Source organism: Chrysemys picta, chromosome 12 (genome assembly GCF_011386835.1).
Source record: "Chrysemys picta bellii isolate R12L10 chromosome 12, ASM1138683v2, whole genome shotgun sequence".
Taxonomy (NCBI): domain Eukaryota; kingdom Metazoa; phylum Chordata; order Testudines; family Emydidae; genus Chrysemys; species Chrysemys picta.
In genome coordinates this window covers 52,071,461-52,094,984 of record NC_088802.1, presented here as the reverse complement: position 1 = coordinate 52,094,984, position 23,524 = coordinate 52,071,461, and the positions used below count along the sequence as shown (strand labels likewise).

The following is a 23,524-nucleotide window of genomic DNA, read 5'->3' as shown; positions in this document are numbered from 1 at the left end:
GAGGCATCGATTTTAAGCAGAGAACAGGGCTCAAGCAGGCATGAGACAGGAGATAAGAGCCCGGAGATAGTTTCTGCTGATCAGAGATAGTCACTTGACTCAAACTGTGCCATTATATGAGGAGGAGCTAGGGAGAGATGCACCAAGTGACCTGCGTCACTTTTGACATGTGCCCCGTGAACAATCCTCGCAACAATTCCCATGATTGTTTTCGTCACATGCTGATCCCTGTAGGATCTCAACCTCAGCCACTGGCTGGAAGAGAACAGTGCCCAAAGCTAATGGCCCAGCCACCTCCACGTGACCTAGGCTGTATTTGACAGCGTGCAAGCCGCGGGAGGGGGATTCCTTTCGTTGTTTCATGCTCCATTTCACCCGGAGAAGCAGGTTTTGAAATAGAATTAAGCACAGACCATCAGTATCTGTTTTCCCGCTGCTCAAGTCAGAGAACACAGAGTCACATTTTCCATGAGAAACCTCAATTCCACAGGAAAGCAAAGAGCAGTCTTGTTCTAAAAAGACAAGTCCATTCCAGTACCGCAACTCATCATGCCATGAGAGAACAGGAGAGAAAAAAAACACCCCAAAACCACAGGACCTCACAACATTAACGTCTGCCGTAGAATACCACAGTGTTGAGATATGTTGGAAAGGTGATTCAAGAGCCTAATTCAATAGATATGAGCGCAGCTGCCAATGGGTTTTATGCTGCAACAGGCAAATCTGCTCCGGTGAACCTTTTTGATAAAAGGCCATTTGGCAAAGGTCTGAGATTTGCTCTCTCTCTCTCTCTATCTATTTATTCAATCATAAAAAATAAAAACATTTGGTCCGTCCTTTGTCTGAAAGTCGGTGTGCAAGCAAAGCTGCGTGTAAAATAGACCTATATATAGTCTAATCGCATTACAGACCCCAGCAAAAATGCCACAGGAATTACTCACTGCTTACAATTAATTTTTAAAAGGGCGTATGACCTTCCAGCACAGCTAACACCTATCGAGAGTTAGGAACCTCAGAGCTCTCTTACAGCTGGTATCGCAAAGACCCGTAAAGTGAGCCGGGAGGAAGCGATGAGTGAGGATACTTTCATTTCTGAATAACTTCCTTCCCGCGTCCCAGCAAATGGAAGAGGTGCTGGAAATGGCAGGGAGGGAGTGGGACGTGCACCTGGGGATGGACAAAGCACTCGGCTAAAATAGAAACCGAGCAGAATGTCTAGGAGAGAGAGATGTTAACTTCACAAGCAGCTATTTAGCTCTGCTACCGTATTTCTCGTGTTTTCATCGGGTCTCAGCAATTCCAGATTCTAACCAGAAATAGGAGCAGAAGTAGCTCCAGAAGATCAGGAAAGAGGTTCTGACCAAACTCCAGTCTGGAGGTACAGGACACCTCACTGCAACGCCTGTTCTTGCCAAATCAGTCCCTACAGCTCTGGCTGAGTTTAGAGCAGTGTCTGAACCACTGGGAGTTCATCTGCAGCAAAGCACACTTGACCTCTGAGCCCCTTTCAGCACTGCACACCAATTACCTCGCATTGCCCTCCCATCCTTCATCTTTTTCCGCAGTTGCTTCCCCCAGCCCTGCCCAAAGCACATATATTCCAAGCAGCAGAAGAAATTCAGTAAGTGAATTATTGTTTTGGTCACATGCTGATCCCGGCCAATAACATCTGGAAATCATTCCGTTCAAAGGCCTCCTCTCCAAGTTGCCATGGCAATGAATCTTGGTTGCACGTTCTGCTCCTGCTGCCCATGTGGAACAGCAATGAAAACTCTGCTCAGGATGGGCGTAGAAAGACATCATGCAGATCCTAGAGGAGAGTTTTGCCTTTTGCCAACCCATCCTCATCCATTCTAGCAGTACTCCCCATAAACTCTTGGTCCATTACGCCTTTAGGGAAACATATTGCTCCTAGTTATACACGTACATTTGCCTTTGATCTGAATGGGAAATGCACCTAAGTAATAAAGAACCGAATTTGGTACTTAGGCCAAGATTTCCTAGCGCGAGTAGTGATTTGGGGGTGCCTCACATTTTGGGGGCTCAACTCCAGACACCCGAAAGGGGCCTGGATCCTCGGAAAATGCTGAGCGTCTGCTCCCTGACCATCAGGCCCCTTCAAGGTTTTTTCAAAAGTTGCGCATCCAAAATCACTAGTCACTTTTGAAAACCTAAGCTTTAAGCTCTGGTTATCATGCACCTTTAGCCTTGCCACACTCACCATAAGCTCTGGGTATGTTGGCCGTTCTTTGGAATTCTTCTTCAAGCTTTGAGAAAGAAAAGGAAAGAAAAAGAGAATTATATCTTGTATGTAATTTAAGCAAAGCCATAAAAATACACCATTCAAATACCCAAAGATTTAAGTCCTGCATCAACAGCCCTCAGATTTCAGGACCTTCCAGTGACTGGAGTATGAACACTCTAGATTTCCTAGCAGTTAGCTTGTTTTGTGTCACTGTGACTCTGGCCTTTATGGGACTCTGAACAGCTGATGCCATTTCCTGAAGACCATGTTCCACTGTACATCTCTGAAGCATGAGATCCTTCCTCTGATTCATTCAGTCTCATCAGGAACCAAATAATGAGCTGGCCTACAGCTCTTGGAAGTCAACCAGAGTCTTTCTATTGACTGCAAATGGGCTTTGGATCAGACCTCCCAGGCAGTCCTGTTTTCCCCATTTATGTTCTTACTTCGCAAGTCCAGGTTTATTCAAAACTCCACTGTCTAGAAAAAGACACGCTACAAATTTAGGGCTGTGCTCTGATCGCCATCCCACCGACATCCGGGGAGAAATCTGGCAACCTGTGCCTTCTAGCATCACATCTCACCCATCAGATCCCTTGCATTTTAAAACTTTCATGATAACATCCGTCTGCAGCCATGGGCCTCTCTGAATTATGCCCCCCTCTGCTACTTCCTTTTCGATGATCTATTCGTTATTTGTGGCTCTGTCTGCCAAGGTTCATTCCCAAAGTGGCCAGCCCCAGAGCCCCGAGAACTTGCAGGCGCAATAGGCTCAGTTCATGACAGCCCAGTGGCCTGTACCCTCACTGTGCCACTATGCTTTTGAGTCTTGGTTTCTCAGTCCCTCAGCAGCTCAACTCCAGGGCAAGAACTGCACGGCGGTAGGGGAAATTACTGTACTTTGTGTTTCAATAAAATCCCCTTGAGCTAGATATGGACTCTGGTGGTCAACATACATACAGATAACGGGGACAAGCTGCACCACCTCACTTGTGGTCCATGGAGTCATTGACTAATGCCAGGGCCATCAACTGCAAAAACAAACAGTTGCCCCAGCTCTAGTGGTGGCAACAGGACGATTATCTCCTGGAAGGCCAATCATGAAGGAAGAGTGATATACACACATTGTCATGCTAATAATTAGTCCGTCTACAGCATTGTTCATATGAGCTCACTGCAGCAGGCGTTCTCCAATTAACCTTCCCATAACCCCTGAGAGGTACGTAAGTACCAGGCGCAGAGCAGTGAAGGGATTTACCCAAAGTCAAACTGCAAGTCAGTGGCAGAAAAGGAACCCAGGAGCTGATTCCTGCAGGGACATCCCTAGACAGCATACATGCTAGCCAACACATTGCACATCTGGTGAGCTCTGAAGGGACCCTATGATTATATTTAGGGCAAAATCAGGGCTTGCAGAAGTTGGCAACTCCTCAGCGCTCCAGCAAGGGAGTGCAGAACTGAATGGCTTGGAAACCCATGCACGGCTATTGTTTATCTCTGCACTGTCAGTTACGGCACAGGGACAGTTACACGGAACATCCTTTAGTCTCCTCCACTACAACAGATGGCTCGGGAGGTTATTTTTGTTTCCCTCCAGCAGAAAATAACTTCTAATCACAGGACGTAATCGCTACTCACTTCCTGATGGTGTATTTATGGGAAGAAGCTTGGAGTGATTTTAAAAGATCTTGACACGTCCATGGGGAAAGGTGTCACGCTGAGCAAAACAAAAGTGTGATTCTCAGCTACGATAAGCCACTCCACTGTGGGATTTGCCGGGCCCAAGGGAAGTGATGGATGCCCACTGAGTCGATATTTCCTGTCTCCTGCTGCACATGGTTAGCTCACGTTTACTGTAACCGTGGTGCACTGGTATGATGCATGTCAAAACTGCTAACTGTGTGAACTGGCTGGGAAGAGATGCCTCATATCCTTCAAGCCTAGAGATGAGGTACCTTGAAGCTGAGGTACAAAGGTGAACTTCAAAGTTTGGGTGTGTTCTCATCCAGGGTTTGGTCTGTGCTCTTGTAAACTTCATGGAAAAGACTCGTTTTTGGATTACCAATCCCACCGCATACAGTGGCAGGTTATTACTGAAGGAATTTAATGTTAATCTTTAATAAGCCTTTCAAAACCCCACTACTGATCATCCCTGACCATCAAGTTCACAGCAATATGGAACTTCTGGTTCTGCAAAATTCTCTTTTCGGTTCCCTGAGCTGCTTTAACACCTCCTACATTTCTTGTTTAAGATCAGCATCCCAACACCCCCAGATATGATCCTGGCCAGAAATTAAGGGTCCAAATCTTCTTCCATTGAGTTCAGTGATGTTGAACCAGGCCAAAGACACGAAAAGCCTGGTTTTCAGAGGTACTGAGCAGCAGCAGTTCCCACAGACATGAAGTCGGGGGATGGTAAATCAGGCCCTCTGAGATGCACACGTACTCGCTTGCAAGTCCTAAACGACCGGATATTATCAGTATAACCAAACAATCTGGATTTCCTGTTCTTAAACCTGCTGGTGAAGTCCATGTGACCTGCAACCAGAAACGGGGCTTGCAAAAGCAAATAGCTCAACATTCTTTGGGAAACAACAAGCCGACCAGCTCGTTCAACCAACCCTACAATAACAAAGCGGCCAGCAGGCAAGATGGAGGAAAGGACGTGTGTCTAGAAAAGAGAATTTCAGTGTTTAGCTTCCAAAAGGGGTGGGTGTCACTGCCCCCTACTGCGTGGGATCAGTCCTGCTGTGTGTGTGTAGGGCAGAGGTGGGGAAAACAGGATTGATTCTGCATAGTAAGAGGAGGAAAGAAATTCCAGGAAACATGAGCACGTGGCTGGTTTAAACAGGGCCCCAAAGCAGAATCCAAAGTGCTGTTTCTTAAGGTCCACTGGGCTGGTTTGATAAACCCCTTCCTGGGGCACCAGCAGAGATTAGGAACAGCCTCACATTTCTGCATTTGTCAGCCTGTAGCACTTCCCTGGCTACCATGCAAACAGCCATCCACCTGCCAACTTGGCAAACAGCATATGGCATTGCAGTGTCTGGAAAAAAAAAAGGGGGGGTGGGGAGAGGCCTCCGGAGTAATTTCCAGGGAGGCTGAAGGGAGGAGCATTCAAATGCTACAGGGCTGTTGCCAGAAGCTACTAAACAATGCACCACAGGACAAGGACAAATGCCAGTCTATTTTAGGGGGCAGGAAGGATCCGTTCTTTTATGCAGCCTTCTGAACCTGCTGACAGTGCTAGTCTTCCTGAGTCTGTAACACAGATCCTTTACCTCTCTCCGTGCTCACCTCCTGGCCAACCCTGCCTCACTGAAACCAACGCAGATGCCCTGCTGTGAGCCAGAGCAGAGCCTGCCCCCTGCACTGATCGAAAGGAAGATGCGACCGATCTGAGTAAACTCTGAACTTCCACTGTCCTCAGCTGGACTCTCTGTGGCACAGCTTCCCAGGGGGTTCGAGGGGGCGGGGGGGTCGTTCGGGGTCAGCGCTACATTTCCTGAAAGCCACAGGAAACAGCCATTCTCAGGCCCAAACACGTTCCGCCCTGGATGCCTTACGGAAGGTTCACTCAGGCTCACGTGTCCGTGCACAGGAAAACAGTGCGAGCTGCTGATGTGCAGGGCCAGGGGTACGTGCATTTCTGAATCTTCTCTCGGGGGGAGCCACCTGTTGTGGAAAGAGCGGAGCCAATTCCAGGGCCCGGGTCACGGCTCCCCGTCGACAGCGGCACCAGGAGTGACTTGGGTTGTTTAATTATTCAGCAAAGAACACAGTGGCTTGAAAAATTCTCTTCCTCCATCTCCTCTCTGGGGAAACATCCCCCAGGTCAGCACAACTGCTTTGGAGGAGTTCCAGTTTGGGACCCAGACTACTTAGCGAGGGTCCCCTTTAAAGATGAAATGATTTGCCATTGTTTTCTCTCACATTTCTCCCTTACGTCTAAGACGGGTGAGAGCCTCTGGACAGTGCGTGTTATATGCCCGATCCACAGAATATAGGAGTCTTAGGCTAAAAAGCCTGGCTTGTTAGCTGGGGCTGTGACTTGTAAAGAGTCATGCTGGAGGACCCCAGTTCAATCCCTCATGTCGGCCAAAATGGGAGCCATCACACACACTCAACCAGCAGACTAGGCTTAAGATTGGCTCTGATAGCACAATATCTCCCCAGGACCCCTTCCACTCCCCTGACCAGTGACAAACAATTCTGGTTCCAGGCCCAGGGCATGCTGGGGCAGGAGGCTTCGGTTTGACTTTGTTCTAGGTGACAGAGCCAGCATTAAAGCCTCTTGCTCTTTACCGAACGCAAGGAAAAGATGTCAGAGCTACGGACTCCATGCAGACAGGGCTCGGCCTTGGACTGAGCTTCCTGGAAGTGTGGGGGGGGCCTGGCCAGAACTCAGGAGGGACCCGCTTACCACTGTGAGGTAAAATCGACAAACTCCGCTGAGAACTTGTCCGCCGGAAGCTGCGGCGACGGCTCCTCCACCACCTGTTTGAGCTGCTGGAACGGCGTCCCCCAGGAGTCATACGGAAACCTTAGAATCGCCAGCTCGATCTGGGGGAGGAGAGAGAGGGGCAGGCGTCAGGAGGGAAGACTTACCCACCACAGCCTCTTGGCTTTAAAGCCCCATGAAGAGCTCGAGTGACACCTGCAGTAAAGAAGGGTGGAACTGGGGTGGGGTTCAATCACTGGCTCTGTCGATTTCCAATGTGCCTTTCACCACCTACCATGTATGAACACCGTGCACATTCTTTCCCTCAGCACTGCTCTCTGGAGCGGCTGGGGACGGAAGAGATCAGGGTGTACCCCATTACTTAGGCTTAATTCCTCCCCTGCCAGAACAGAACATAGGAGCAGGTCCCTGCTTTGCAAGGGACACTAGTGGGACCGGTGTTAAAATACAGCCAATGGGGAACACTGATTTTCCTTCTCCCATACCAGATACATCAGTGAATGACTTTTTCCCCCTCTCTTCATCTCATGCTTCCAGGACTCGATCCCCACTACCGTACCCCCTATGCCAGGGATTGGCAACCTTTGGCACGCGGCTTTGCCAGGGTAAGCACCCTGGTGGGCCGGGCTGGTTTCTTTACCTGCTGCATCCACAGGTTTGGCCAATCATGGCTCCCACTGGCCGCGGTTTGCCGCTCCAGGCAATGGGGGCTGCAGGAAGCGGCGGCCAGCACATCCCTTGCCCCACGCCGCTTCCCGCAGCCCCCATTGGCCTAGAGCGGTGAACCGCAGCCAGTGGGAGCCGTGATCGGCCGGACCTGTGCACGCAGAAGGTAAATAAACCGGCCCAGCCCACCAGGGTGCTTATCCTGGCGAGCTGCATGCCGAAGATTACCGATCCCTGCCCTATGCTGTCATTCACACCCATGCAAAGCGAGTGTGTATCACCACCACCAGGAAAAAGGGAGTGGTGGATTCTGACTCATGGTGTCAGTACTGCATCCACTCTGTCAGCTCGTAGCTTTACTATTCTTTGTCTTCTGAGAGTGCCTAGAGGCCCGACCAATCAAGGACCGGAGGCCCACGGTGCTAGGTACTGTACATACCGATCATAAAGTTCAGTTCTGTGCCACAAAGATCTTACAATCTAAGTACAATGATAATTTCCTAATTTTCCTTTCATATGTAATATTCTGTGTGAAAGACCCACTCAAATTACAGGGGAAACTGACTATGTAGCAAATAAGTTAAATGCACACAGTGAACAAATCTGAGCTAAAACCTTTTCCCCCTCTTATCTCTCTCCATTACCCTACTTTCAGGTGTTAACTTGTCACAGCAGTAGGTCAAAGACTGATTTTTAAGTTGGCAGGTTCCCTTTAACTCCAGTTTTCCTGGCTCTCAGGGCAGATCTTCCAACTCTGAGTTTAAAGAGAGATTTTGCTAGTTAATAAGCACCGAGTTTATTTTTATCTTTGAAATCAAAGAGGCTCCGAAACGACAGAATCTCCGAGTAGGGATGGACGCTGCACGATCAGCATTTCAGGCCCTTTGCTAGCGTTGACTTGCACTGCCATCAGCTGGCCAGCTGAAGTTACACTCGAGCTGCTTTTCAGTTTTAAGCAGTACAGTCGAACCTTAGAGCAATTTACCTTAGTAACACTGGGCTCAGTTGTGTCTTTAAGGCATCAACCAGGAGAGTCCCAGGACTCTCTGTGCCTCAGGGGAAGTGCAGGGTACAGCATAAGGGGCCAGTTCTGCTGGTTTGTGCTGAGCGAGGCAGGGCGACGGCCCCCCCAGGGGAGTGCAGTGCCAACCTAAGAACTAGACTGTGCATGCCCTGAGCACATAAGTTATCCAAGGACAGGGCTGCAGCAACCTAGGGTCACATCCTACACTCATTGCCCCACCGGCAGAGCATGGCTGGAATTATCCTGCTAGGTCAGTGGGTCCCCCCCAGTTCACATCGCTCCAGCCAGCTATTCTTGGGAAAAGCCAACACACAGGGTACATCTATACCGCAGCTGGAGGTGGACATACTAGCTTTGATCAAGCCAGGGTGCTAAAAATAGCAGTTTAGCGGCAACGGCGCATGCGGTGGCTTGGCCTAATTGAGTACATACCTAGGACTTTGGAGGGGACGGTATTGGGCAGCCAGCCCAAGCCGCTGTCTGTGCCACTCCCTAGCTAAGGTGCTCATTACCTTCATGTCTGAGCACCTCACAATCATTAATGTATTAATCCTTACAGCACCCCTGGGAGGTACAGCACTGCTATTAACTTCATTGTTCAGATGGGAAACTGAGGCACGGGGACTAAGGGTAAATTTTTCAAAAGTCTCTATATGACTTTGGCTCCTAAGTCCCATTTTCAGAAGTGACTTAGGAGCTTCACTCTCACAGCCTAAGACATTTCAGCACTTTTGAAAATGTCCCCTCGTGACTTACCTCAGGTCACACAGAGCAAGGGGATTGAACTTGTGTCTCTCAAGTTCACACCCGAATCACCAGACCCTCCTGCCTCTCTAGAGAGGGTGATGAAGGCACACAGTGTGACATCAGGGGTCCAAAAGACAGGAATTGGCTGAGGGAGGTTCCACAGACAGTTCTTGCCCTTTAAAATTCCTCCCACCCTGCCCGGAAGGAGTGCCCGTCATTTTTCACTTAATTCAATGGAATTCACCTTGCAGCTCAGGAGATAATTAAAGAGACGGGCTGCACTGGCTCTAGAGCAGGGTTTCTAAACCCGTGGGTCAGGACCCAAAATTGGGTCACTAGAATGACCCAAAGGGTCGTGGGGCAGCTCCCGTGGCTCCTGTCCCATGTGGCTGGCTGGGCTCGCCTCCCTGCTCCAGACACTGCAGCCTCTGGGGTCCCAGCACCAGTCAGGTTTGGTCCTTCCATCATGAGGATGGGAGTCTGGGTAGGCCAAATCTGAATGAGTGGAACTGCAACCCACAAGCCAGGTCACAATTCCACTCGTGCAAATTTGATAAGTGAGGAGAGGCGGAGCCAAACCTGAGTAGTGTTGCAACCCCCAGAGCGAGAGCCAGGCCCAGCCAGCCCCAAGGCACAGGAGCCATCACTATGGGGTAAGTGCCGGACAGGACCCAACCCCTATGAGGGTCAGGATCCGACCTAAACCACCCTAGGGCCTCCACCCCCCGACTATTTACTGGGTCGCGACAGGCCATAAACATTTACAAATGGGTCCTGAGCCCAAGATGGTTGAGAACCACTGGTCTAGAGAAGGCTCGGTTTTGGAAACCATTTGGCACCAGAAAAGAAAGTGAAATTACATGGAGGTAATTTCTCTTACCTGATCCTTCCCCCCACCACACCAAAAATTAAGGAAGAAAATACTGGAGGGTTGGGGGGGCAGCCTTAGATGGAGATCTTTGGGCTGAGCACTACCACATTCATGGCAGGAGTGAAAGCCACTAGGCTTTTATTTGAGGGTCCCAGAAGGAGTCACCCCCTCTATTCCTCCATGTGGATGACTTGCATTGCCCAAGCATGCACCAGGCATGCACAAGTCGATGTCGTTCTTTTCTTTATTGGCTGTCAACCCCCTTCCTCCTATTTTTTTTCCTGCACAGTGAAAGACAACCCTCCTGTTAACCTGGACGGGACAATCTCAGGCGCTCAATGTGAGAATACAACAGGATAAAAGCATTATGGGTTGACCGCTGTAGATATAAGGCCTGCTGTCTCTAAGTGCATCACTTGGATGTGGGCAGCTGAGTCGCAAGGGTGTTCAGAGGGGAGACTGAAGGAGATCTTTGGATGTTAGAGAAATCAGGGTCCTCTCCTGCTTACTGGTTAGCTTGGTACACATTGTCTTGGGTGTTCAGAGGAGTCACGCTCTTGGTTTCTGTTCAATGACATGCGAGTTGGATTCAGGCGTCTGCCCACGTGCTGGGTCTACTATGACTGACTGTTTTGCATGAGTGTTCATTGCCGTAGTTTCTAGGTGCTGACTGCCTAGTACGATTAGTGACAATCACTAGGATCTCAGATCACCTGGCTTAGTGAATTAGCACTAGGCTCCTTCCCCTTTAAACGGCAACATGTTATGGGCTACTGGGGCAGGGAGAGCTGAATATCCCCCGGCTCTGGAACTGTGTCAGTGATCTGAGGGACAGGTCCAAAAGGAACCAGAACCAGAGAGCACTTCCAGCCCTGCTGAGTGTTCCCTTAAACCCCAATCCCTTTCAGAGCTGCCCTTTCAGGGCTCCATACTCTACCATGGTGATTCCCAGACTCCAGATATCCGATTTGACGCTGTATCCCTTCTGGTTTAGCTCTGGGTTGATTCTTTCAGGCTGGAAAGAGAGACGAGGACAGTTTGAAATAGACATACAGGCTCAATCCCTACATCGCTCCGCCCCTCTCCATCCCCTTGGAGTGCCTGTTAACACTGATGTGAGCTCCCCAAACTGAGTAACTCTCCCCTATGTTTCAGCTAATATCCCCGGAGCAAGTCTGCACCACCACCAGAGTGGAACGCCGTCCAGCCGGCAGTCCCCGCTGCAGCACTAACCATGTTGAATGCACAGGACCAACCCCTAGGGGAGTTTTTGAGAGGAAACCCATAGATCCATTTCTTTATTCAAACTCCACTCCCCTAGTATCTCTTGGCTGGATCCGGCCTAGGGTCTCGGTTAGTCTCCCTGCAGGGACAGGCAGCAAGACTGGGGACCGGAACCGGATGGCATTTGTATTCTGAGGTCTAGATAGGAGAAGCTGAATTCCTGTTTCCCCAGTTCCCAATTCGAAATACGGTTTGGCCCGGATTTATCCAGGAGACTGGAGGCCACAATTCACTAGTGCCTCAAGCCTCATGTAGGCGTTTGCCCCTCGGCAAAGTAAAATGCTCCACCGGGGGTTGTGGGCGAAGAATTCCCCCCCCCCCCCCCCGCCGGGTAGTGTTTCACACCCACTCTCGCACAGGCATAGAAAAGTGCAAGGCAGGGGAGATCCATCTTGACTTAGAAGCTATAAACAAAGCTGCTGCTACACCGACAGATCAAACGTGGGGGGGGAACCATGGGCCAAAAGGCGGCGTTGACAGCACCCGTGAATAGTGTAGCATCGTGAACCCTCTCCCCCCCCCCCCCCCTCCAGGCAATGGCACTGAAAGGGTTAATGCAAACCATCTCTTTAAAGAACCAAAAGAGGCTGTGTGAATTGGCTGCTAAGTGAATCGGAAACAGCAGCTGTCCTGGGGCCCCCAGGATATCAAACCTGATGGGCCCTAAAGTACCTGACCCTTCTAAATTGACCCGTCCGTGGTGCCCACAGGTGCCTCTTGCTGACTTTTCCAGGAGGAGCCTGGATGATGCTAAAAGTGTTATTGTCCCCACTTTGCAAATAGGGAAATTGAAGCAAAGTGAGGTTACCGGGGCTTCTTTACAATCACACAGTGATTCAGTGTCAGCTGGGAACAGACCCCAGGAGTCCTGATCCCTAGCCTTGAGCTTTAGCGGTAAGAGCCAGCCTCGTCTTTATGTTTACAAATAGAATATCAGGGTTGGAAGGGACCTCAGGAGATCATCTAGTCCAACCCCCTGCTCAAAGCAGGACTAATCCCCAACTAAATACCATCCCTGATAGATTTTAGCCCCAGATCCCTAAATGGCCCCCCTCAAGGATTAAACTCACAACCCTGGGTTTAGGAGGCCAATGCACAAACCACTGAGTTATCCCTAGACACTAAATAACTACAGAGGCATGTTTCTAAGTGAGCCATTGAGAGAGATGCTGGAAGTTGCTCTGTTTTAGGTCTCCCGTTTTAAGATCATCTATTGTCACAATCCTCTCTACAATAGGGCAGTCAGTTTCCCACACATCTTCTCAACTTACAGCCATGTAGGGCTTGCATCCTGCATCCATGGTTTTAGCAACAGAGTCAACGAGGTAACCGCTAATTCCAAAATCGCACATTTTCACCTGCCCCTGTGTATTGATCAACACATTAGAGGGCTTTACATCTGCAAGAAGGAACACACACCATCGTCACTCTCACAACTGGGCCTTGCCCCATCGTTTTAAAGCATCCCTGGAAGCGAACAGGGCGGGTTAGCTTCCTACCCCCAGTGGGCACCAAAACAATATCGACTGCGTCCATCCACGGGGCACGTCATCTGCGCGGCTTTTTAGCCACTGCGCAAAGATTGGGAGCCGTTGCAAATGCAGAGGGTTGTCCACGTTGACATGAGCCCCTCCCATGTCTTACAAGCATTGCTCCCAGGGAAACTAACAGATTTCCCTGTTATTGTTACTTTGGGTAGGGCGCAGCATCATGATGTCACAGAGCAGCACCCCAAAGCCGCCCCTTGAGCACGCCATCGACAGCACAGATACCAAAAATCTCCCCAGTGAAAATCCACCGCGGGATGGGAGTGGTAAGGATGCATTAACTGAAGATGCTTTCACAGCTGCATGAAGGAAAACCCCAGAGATAAGATATGAAGGGGACAGGAGACGGGGAAGAAGAGTGGGACTCTGGAAAGACGGGAGGCGAGAGAAGAGGTGGGAGAAGGAGGCCAGGGAACTGCATGAGCGCGTTAGGGTCAGATCCTGAAACTGATCTGACACTAAAGTGGAGTGCAAAACCCCCCAAAACAAATGGAGAAATGAATGATTATTGCTATTGTAAGCTGCTGTAGCACCTGAGAGCCCCAGTTATGAACCAGACCCCACTGTGCAAGGTGCTGTACAAACACACCACAAACATATTTTCAGCTTTAATAATTTTGGATTCCGGACACTGGCCAGGAAATTTGGGGGGGTTGAAACACACACTGTAAGATATTTACCCTGCCGGTATCGCTAATATTACCAAACATTGATCACAAATCTGGAGATCAGATGTGGTTGCCAAAAAGGAAAATATGGTAGGCCCCAATTTTTATTTTTTAGTACCTATGTTGGGCTTTTTAAAGCTTAGGTCATCTATAAATGTACGTTGCATGCCTCTCCCACAGGCTAAGCTGTTAGGTATATCTCCATATATATATATCTCTCATAGAACTGGAAGGGACCCTGAAAGGTCATGGAGTCCAGCCCCCTGCCTTCACTAGCAGGACCAAGTATTGATTTTTGCCCCAGATCCCTAAGTGGTACTTCTCAGGGATTGAATTCACAACCCTGGGTTTAGCAGACCAATGCTCAAACCACTGAGCTATCCCTCCCCTTTGTTGATCAAGCCTGCATGAGAGGGTGAACAATCTGAGGCTTGCTACCTGCCTTAGTGTAAATGCCACCAAGCGGCGGTTCTGCCCCATTCTGCACCCGGAGAGGAGTTTGCATATGCAGAACCTGATCCCAAGCCCATCCCAGCCAATGGGAGTTTTTCCGTGGACTTCAAAGAGCTCTGAGTCAGGCCCATAATTCGCTAGCTGTGCCCTTCCCAGCATGCAATGGGGAAGCAGAAGCAGAGGAGGAATCCAGTGAAGCAAGCAGGCAAATGATGCATTTCTTCTGCTAGCCAAGTAAAGGTGGAGGCTGTTTTCTGTGTCCAGCGTCAGGGGAGACATGCTGGCAAGTCGGTGGAGTTTTAAGAGCAGCTCAACAACCCACCACTCACCCTGAGCAGGCTTTGGGTTATCCTGGGTGGCTGGACCTCCCCTGCCTCCCAAACCTCATTTATTTGGGCTATCTTCAGTGCCCCAGGCCAGGCTCTGAGTATAAGCCCTGCTGGACTAAGAGCGTGGCACAGGGCTCAGCGAGAAACAAGCAGTGCTAGAGCCTGCGCGGGTCACACTTACCTCTGTGAATTACGGAGAGCTTACTATGTAGATGTTCTAGTGCTTTTACAATCTGAAACATAACAAATCTACAGTGAACCGCAGCTGGCGGCAGCATGACGTGGCTGATCAAACCTTGCTAGCTCGCCTCTCCTGCCTCGAGGGCGACCGCCCCGCGCTCGCCCCCACCGGCCCCGCTTGGGGGAACAATCTTGGTTTGTCATTTTGGCAGAACACAGCTCTGCATGCTAGGGAGGCGGTGTGCTCCGCGGCAGGTGTGGGCTAGTGCGCCTGTTAGCGACTCCTAGTGGAGAGCTGAGAATGCAGCTCACCCGGGCGAGCCACCTTCAACTTTTCTTGCTGCGCAGATCTTTAAAGAAGGAATTCCTGGGGGCTGTTGCCCTCCTCCAGCCCTGGATTTACTATTCATGGCAATGGTTGTGAGGTTTGTGAGCATGCAAAATGGGTTCCTGCACTGGCAAGGACACCTCCCTGATTTCCACTTGACACTCCCGCTAGCTTTCCTCCCTCCCTGGCAGGCTGGTCCCCTCCCCGCAACCACCAGCTAACCTTCCTCTGATCCATGCCGCTCTTAGGGAATGTGCATGCTCAGAAAGCTCCTGGGAATGACATTGATGGAAAGGAAAAGCAGCTACTGTGCCCTCTCCACGTCAATCGGTTTTTCTGCTTCATAACTGAAAAGCAGATCGGCAGATTTGAGAGTATTTATTGCTCAGAGAGGCAGACCCGTAATCGTGGACCAAATACTGGAAGCCAAATAAGAATTAGCATGTGGGCTGGGTTGTGGGCCAAGTTCATCCCAGGGCTCAGATGGCAGGGACGCTAGGATCCTCACAGACACATCACCCCTGCCCGTACTCACAGAGACGGCTATTTTCCCTAAGATGTCTTCGGGAATCGTCAGGCCTTTATCAATGACATGTTTGTAGAATTTGTCCAATGAGGTATCCATCAGCTCCATGCAAATCCACACATCTCCCTGGGGGGAAAGAGAAAGCAAACATCTGCCCAGTCTCTCCTACAGCACTCGCCCTTGGCTTGCTTTTTTAACGTCTCGTAGAAGATTGCACTGGGCTTTCCGTTCTCCTCCAAGCACACAAGGGTTAAACACAATGTGTCTGATTTATATACGGTGCTGCACTACATGTTCAAGGGTTTAAAAATCAGATATTGGGTAACATTTTCCAAAGCACCTAAATGACTTGAGTCTAAGAAAGTCAATGGGATTTAAGTTCCTAAGTGCCTAAGGCCCAAGATTTTCACAAGAGATTCTGGACGCTCAACCTGGATTTCTCAAAAGGGAAAGATTTTCAGAGGATGGGTGCTCAGCACTTTCTAACAATCAGGCCCCTCTAAGGTGTCACCCGGTTCAGCACCCAGAAGCTGAGGACCCCAAAAATCACTCGTCACTTTGGCCTAAATCACTTCTGAAAATAGGGCCCAGGGGCTTTTGAAAAATTCCCCGGTGATGATTTTCTTCTCTAGTTCCCGGGCTCAATTCAAGTCTAGATCAGTATTTACCCTTGGAGGGATGTTTCAGAGAACTGTGTGTTAGGGGTGCCTGGGTAAGATTTACTGGCTGTGATAAATGAGAGGTCAGGTGAGAGAACCAAATGGTCCTTCTGGCTTTAAACTCTATGCACCTCAATGTGACAGGAGCTGATGTTCTCAGCATGCAACTGTCCGAGTCTAAACAAACACCATCGAAAATAGTGCCAAAGAGACGGCTTTGACCACCTCACCCAGGATCCATGGGGGTTTTGTCTCCTCTGATCAAGGAAGCCTTTGTGAATCAGACTGTAAGTTCCTCTAGGGAGGCATCAGGTCTTTATACCTATCTGCGTCGCAGAGTGCACACCAATGGTGGTGTATTAAAACAGACACCCCAGGGAAGGACACAGCCTAAGTGCCTAGATGGCTGCAGGAAAGGCTTACAATATAGTCTAATCTTCCATCTTCTGTTATATTTTTTAACAGATGGCCCATCACATCACAGTGGCCTCCAAGCCAAGTAAGTGCAAGTGCCAAGTAGGGGAAAGACGTAGGCAGGAATCCAGAATGCTGTACCTCTCGAAAGAGCGCACCATAGAAAGTGACTGTGAAGTGGCAGTCTACCGTCCTCATGGAGATGTCCAAGTCCATCAGTAACCTCTTCTGCTCCTGGCTATTCACTGTGGCTCGGATCCGCTGGAAAAGAGAGGATTTTAGCACTGGCGGAGAGTCTCCCAGCCGCATGCCGTGTTTCACTCGCATACGTGCGCTCACAACAGCTACGTGAGGGGAAAACTCCACACAACGCAACACGCCGAAGTCCCGGCATTTACTCCAGATTCGAAATCATTTCCCCTTTTCCTGGCTCTTTTTACAGCTGAGAGGCACTGTGGTCGTATGGATAGAGCAGGGAACTGGGGGGCCAAATTCTAGGCGGGTGTAAACTGCCACCACTCCAGAGCTGCAGCAATTTACACCGGCAGAGAATTTGGTCCTGGGAGTCAGGACGCCTGAGTTCTAGCCCTGTCTCTGCCCGATGACTCCTTTTGTGGCTTGAGGCAAGTCTCTCAGAGGTCTCAAGTCAGGCATCCAAAACTAGAGGACACATTTGAAAATTTGGTCTTTAAACCTCTCCGTGCGGTAAAACAGGGATCATCGTGCTTACCTACCTCACAGGGGTGAGGTGGGATTTATGTCTGTGAAGCCCTGACAGATCCTCGGAGGAGAGCTGCTATAGAAGGGCAAAGGATTATTGTTATTAAAACATCTCTTTCTTCATCTCCTTTTCTTTCTCTCTCTCCTTCATCACAGGAAGGCCCCAGTGACAGCTGCCAGCAAGCGCCTGTGATGCTAGGGTAGCTTTATAAGCTCACACAGTTAAACGTGGACCAGATGCAGATATTCTAGGCTCTTTGGTCAAAGCCACTGGAGGCTAATAATAGAATTAAATTGCTCAGCACTGGGGAGCAGCTAGGAGGAAAGTAAGTAACAGCTTTGTATGCTCCCACCATCCTGTCTAACCCCAGTCATGCCCATTTTCAGAGGGCTTTTGGAATCTGGTGGACACCAGAACAAAGAGAACAGGCAAAATGTACAGCATGCAGGCTCTAAGGGAACGTCTACCCAAGCTGGGAATTACACCTCCAAGCTGCAATTTAGAGGTACTTTAAGACCTGTCCCACAGATACTGGGAAAGCTTTGTTGTGTTCTTGGCAGTATTGATGAGCTAAGAGTTTTGTTTCACTTCACCTATTACTTTCAGCCTTGGTGTGGTATTCAGAGGGCTTTTCTGAAGCTAGCAGGTCCAGATGCTGGATGAAGATGCTGATCTTCTTGCATTTATCAGAGGCCATGAAGGCATGAAGCTGGAAGAGTTACTGTGGTGGGGCGGCTTCCCCACACAGGCAGGAGAAGGGTTAAGGCAGCCTGAGAACCCAGCCAATCAGGAAAGGGTTTATTGGGAGAGCCAATCAGGAGAAGGATTGCTGGAGCAACCCATATATAAAGGGCTGCTCAGCAGAGCAAGAGGCAGTCTCTTCCTGGAGGGCAAAGGGGAAGGACTGTCTGCTGAGGAGCACTGGAGATACTGCAGTGCTGGGCAGGGTAGCGTAGCGTAGCGTAGCTCTTGGCTGACCATGGCCAGACTGAGGCCCTGAAGCAAGGACAGGGAAGGTGCTAGGGCTACAGGGAAAATGGCCCAGGGAAAGTAGGTGTCTGGAATAGGAGGAGGGGCAGTAAGTGACTGCCAGCTATAGGGTCCCTGGGCCGGGACCCAGAGTAGCAGGCAGGCCTGGGTTCCCCCCCACCCCTTTACCCCTACTTGCCAATGAGGAGAGCAGCCTAAATCCAGATTGAAGTTTGCCCCTGAAGCCAGGGACTAGACTAGAGACTGCAGTTGGCCGCTGAGGCAAGTGTAGGGACTGAGGACCGCCTGTCCCCTGAAAGGGGGGAGACAGAGGGCTGGGGCACAGCTGGAGGGCCATGTCCCAAAGAGGACACCATGGTACAGGAGCGACATGGGTCCTGATGGTGGAGGAAGTGGAAGTAACTGCGAGTGAGACACCACTAGTAAAAGGGGCCCTGGTGGTTCAAGAGAGCTAATCCCCAGCAGGACCAGCAGGAGGCGCTACGACGGCGAGTTGGCTCTGCTACAGTCACCATTTGCAAAACAGATGTTCCGTGTCAGAGGCATAGGGTTTGGGGGTCCGCTGCCCCTTTGTAACTGAGAGGAGATTCAGGCCCTGGGTCTTCTGATTGTGATATACACACTGCCCCAATACTATGGATCCCTCTCACTCTTTATATGCATGTATATTCAGAGTTATAGATTTTTAAGGTCAGACGGGACCATTATGATCTAGTCCGACTTTCTGTATAACAGGCCAACGAGTAATTTCTAGATCAAGCCCTTAACTTCTGGTTGAGGTAGATCACATCTACTTGAATGATATCCAGTCATGATCAAAAGCCTTTAAAGTGATGAAGAATCCATCACATTCCTACCTCAATTATTCCAATGGTTAATTCCCTACAATGTTAAAAAATTGGGCTTTATTTCTAGTCTGAATGTGTCCCACTTCAGGTACCAACCACTGGGTCTTGTTATGCCTTTTTCTGATTATATTAAAGAGCTGTCAACTACCTGAAGTCCCTGAAGATACTTTTATTACAGGTACTGTTTACTTGGGGGCAGAGAAGTGTGTGCATATATACACACACACACACACACACACACACACACACACACACACACACACACACACACACACACACACACACACACACACACACACACACACACACACATAGATTACTAAAGATGCAGAGCAGCAACCCCATGAAATAATGACGATGGTAAAATAAAATGAATGTAGGTGAATATGAATGGAAATGGGTAAAGTTCACAATACAGGGCTCAGATCAGAGCGTATTGCAATTACTGCCTCAGTCAGAGGGATTACAACAAAGATTACCCCATTTGCACCCCCAAAATGTCATGTTAAATTGGAGACGGGATACATAAACGGTGCACACAGACACTCCTTGCATCTTTTTGTTCTGTTCGCAGGAAGAGACATTCACCTCTTCCTAAAGTTCTAACGCAGGGGGGAGGCAGAGGTCAAAGGAACGTTCTTACACTTAGGGCTGGTCCACACTAAGCCCCCAGTTCGAACTAAGATACGCAACTTCAGCTACGTGAATAACGTAGCTGAAGTCAAAGTATCTTAGTTCGAACTTAAAGGTACTTACCACGGGTCCACACACGGCAGGCAGGCTCCCCCGTCGACTCCACCTACTCCTCTCGCGGAGCAGGATTACCGGCGTCGACGGCGAGCACTTCCGGGATCGATTTATCGCGTCTAGACAAGACGCGATAAATCGATCCCAGAAGATCGATTGCTTGCCGCCGAACCAGCGGGTAAGTATAGACGTACCCTTAATAGGGAGGTACAGCCTGTGGAGAATTCATCTCCTCGTATGCTGCGGTGCTTCTTCATCCACCCACAAGTCTTCTGGGATCTCCATGGTCTGCACGTGCCTATTAAAAGTGGGAGCTCTTAACTATGTGTGACCCTTAGGCTCCTGTTAAGTGGCCTGCAGTGCAAAACAAGGATCCTCCTGACTTAATGGGACAAATTCACACCTGCTGTAGTTGGTTTTCAAACTAAGCCGGAGTGTATATCTCCACTAAGAAAAGAAGTGTACTTCCAAAACACGAGAGCTAAGGCATTTTAAAGTCCTAGGTGTGCAGATGAATAACTTGCCCTGTCTACACTAGGATTTTTAAACACGTCAGGTGTCACATTTGAAAAACACACCTTTTTTCCAAGTGTAGATCTGGGCTTGAATTAGGCTTAATGTCCTGTCCATCTCAGCACCTGAGTTGCTCCGTATGGAAAGAGTAAGTCCCTTGTCAGGCTAAAGCCTGCTCGAGTGAAGGTAAGAGTGGAAGCTTATGTTGAGGACAGCCTGAAGGGTCAGCACACATAGAAAACACCTTAGGAGTCTCACTCTACCTTCACTGCCATGATCTGTGCGCTAGGCATGTGCCGCATCTTCTCCACCACCCCGTACGCACCTCGGCCCAGTTCAGAGATCGGTTCCAGGTCATCGGCCTTCACTTCAAAGTTCTGTGGGAGGAAAAGAGCCACAGTGAAAAAGGCCAAAGGCAACAGAACAGGTGCAACAGTTCTCCTCACTGAAGGTAGCATGGTCAGTGTGATAAAGGAAGTCAGAAACTCCTAAGATCTAGGCCTTGCCTGAACACCAGTTCCCACTGGTGGTACTGGGCAGATGACCTCTCCTCTCTATGCCTATCTCCCTATATGTAAAATGAGGATAAGAATATTGACCCAAACTCACAAGGAGTGCTGTGACGATTAGCTAGTTAACGATAATCTGAAGAGGTATATCACTACAGTGGTGCAGCACTTACCTGTGTGACTAACAGCACTTCACATGGAGCTGAAAGAGCTTTAAGAACAGACTTTCCAACCTTTTCAGTTATATTTCCTAAATCTTAGGCAAGGAAAATCAAGCCAGTTCCCATTTCTTTTAGTCAGTTTCACTTTCGGGTTCTCGGTGCTGCAATAGTTGTTGAAAACACTGCTGAAAAATGCTGAAACAACTCTTCCCATGGGAATGTCTTTAAAAAAATAATCCAAGGAAGTATTTCCAAATGGTCTTAGGGTTTGAAAAGCTTGTGTCTACAAACCTGTATTGGGGCCAGATTGGAGTTGAGAGTGCCACTTTAAACCTTGGTAGATTTATTTTGTCTAGCGTTACAGATTGCTTTCTCTTGGCTTTGCCTAAAGGACGACTTTGTTTTGAGCTCTGATTTCTACCCGGCCCCTTCTTCTTTTCAACGCAATATTGTGCACAGCCTGTATTTTTGCTTATTATTATCTTTGGATTTTGAAATATGTCTTTGCTACTCCAACCGGCTGCACGCCCCGCCGCAGAAGTCAATCATCCTGCTGAAAGCGACTGGTTATAATGAACTGATTCACAGCACATAATCCCACACCACGTTCTGCCCGAGCAGCAGAAAAACTGCCGCTTGAAAAGGGCTGTCTGGAGAGGATTCCGAGAGCTTGGGCGCACACACTGCGTTACTGTACAGCGTGGACGCGGGCTGCTCGGGCACAATTACATGTACTGTAAAAACAGCCCTCACTCGCTTTTTTTGTGTTAACGTGGATCCAGGCATCTTTTTCTGTCCAACACTGCGCCTGCTGTTTAATGCAAACTCTTCCGAAACAAGCACTTTGTCTCTTTTTCAGGCAGCATTCTTAAATTTAGCAGCAAAGTTAAAGGGCAAGGAACAAGTAGCCTACTCTAGGGAACACAATACAGCCTGTGGAAGAGAAGCATGATGAAATCATGTCCTAAAGGAACCTTGCAGGACACATGCCTTCTGGGAGAGAGACAGCTAACTCCTACCAGGGTACTGACTGCTAGCCAATCAAGTCCCCCTCCCCATGGGAAGCCATATAAAAAAAAAAGCTTGAACTCTGTATTTTATGAGGGCATGCCTCTTTGCACCTTCCAGCACAGTCTTGCTGCCTCCATGCAGAGATCCTTTTGGAATTCTCTCCCTCTTTCTTGGGATTGTGGGTGTGAACTGCTTTTCTTGGAACAAGGGATCACTTTAGCAGCAGGTATTTCTTTGACTTGACGCTGGGCCGTTGAGCTGCAGATCCCTCGCCCCCGTTCCATCTCCCAGCCCCAGCGCTATGCCAGGGAAAATAAAAATTCAAACTTAAAAAGAAAAGAAAGACAAACGCCCAATGACAGATATCGTAAAATGCTAATGAACTAATACATCATCTAATAAATTCACTGGCTGATGTTCAGTGGCAAGAGATAGTCCTAACCTTGCCTGGATTTATTAATGCTCCTGGGACATTTACGCTAATAAAAATAGCTGTTACATGTTCTTGTTTTCCTGGAAAAATTTACAATGTCAAATGAAACTGGACTCTATGCTTGCTTTCCTCAGAATCTGATTTTGGGACAGGCTGACCTGTGCTGGTTAGAATCTTGGACATACAAATTCATGGTAGCAGCACAGATGAAGAAAAGCCTCCAGTGTAAGAAAGGAGTCGAAAACTTTAGAAGGAAGTTTAAGTCAGCAGTAGATCAGACTGATTCTGACCTCCTGCTGATAAAAGTACGCTGGGTGGGTGTACCTCTAACGCAATATTTCAGCGATCCCATGTTCTGACAGCAAAAAAAGATTTCAGATCCTCCTCACAGCCAGGGTTGACAATCCATGCTATAGCCCTGAAAGCTGTTGGGGATGACTGAGTTGGCTTTGATTATATTTCAGGAGGGGAGAGTGGGCTCTCTCCCCCATCATCCATTAGACTTCCCAGTCAAGTGTCTTCAGAGTGAAAGCCAGAAGAGGTGTCCCTCACTGAAATGCCAAGGCTGAGCACTTGGGGAAGCTGTTAATAGCTTCTGGGGAGAGGGGAGGAACTAGGCTTTGAAGTTAACAGTCCAGCAACAAACAGTGGAAGTTCACACCTCAACTGGAGCTAGGGAATGAGTCAGTATCCAAGGGGAGGCAGGAAAAACGGGAAAGAAAACAAGCCCTACTTTCTGCTCCAGCTGGGGCTAGGAGAAAACGGCCATTTGCAAGGTGATCAGGCCGCTTCCAAGAGCCCCAGGTCAAGTTGTTACCCAGCTCAGTTTTGAGGTGCTGATGGTGCGTGCATACGCACATACTTGATCGCTGCTCCCCTCTGTCCCACTTTGTGGGTCAACAGTATCTAGGGCTGTTTTGAGGCGATTACACTTTATAGAGGAGCAATTGGCTTCAGGCCACTGAAGAAGCAAGAGCCCATTTGGTGTTCAGTGGTTTGATGCAGGGAGGGCTGCCTTGACGATGAGGGCATGTAAGAGAACCGGGAGCATCCTTGGCATCCGATGCCCATATGGAGGACCCCCTCCCCCCCCGAAAGGCCAGTCACACTTAACAGGCACATGGAGATTCCTAGCAGCGAATCTAGTTCTTTGCCAGCTTTCTAAGCAGAGTCCCTCCCTGAGGTCCG

The 23,524-nt window shown here is 49.2% G+C and overlaps 1 protein-coding gene across 2 annotated transcripts in view; it reads right to left on the bottom strand.

The window, feature by feature from the left end:
* Positions 1-23,524, bottom strand: part of MAP2K6 (mitogen-activated protein kinase kinase 6) — a 76,831-nt gene that overhangs the window by 5,018 nt on the left and 48,289 nt on the right. For both annotated transcript variants that reach the window (XM_005282964.5, XM_065563699.1), the window contains exons 4-11: positions 20,486-20,599; positions 16,545-16,664; positions 15,340-15,456; positions 14,478-14,529; positions 12,571-12,698; positions 10,953-11,030; positions 6,669-6,808; positions 2,222-2,267 (exon numbers count right to left, since the gene is read on the bottom strand). In XM_005282964.5, the coding sequence (XP_005283021.1) occupies positions 2,222-2,267; positions 6,669-6,808; positions 10,953-11,030; positions 12,571-12,698; positions 14,478-14,529; positions 15,340-15,456; positions 16,545-16,664; positions 20,486-20,599 (795 nt within the window). The remainder of the gene's footprint in view (positions 1-2,221; positions 2,268-6,668; positions 6,809-10,952; positions 11,031-12,570; positions 12,699-14,477; positions 14,530-15,339; positions 15,457-16,544; positions 16,665-20,485; positions 20,600-23,524) is intronic.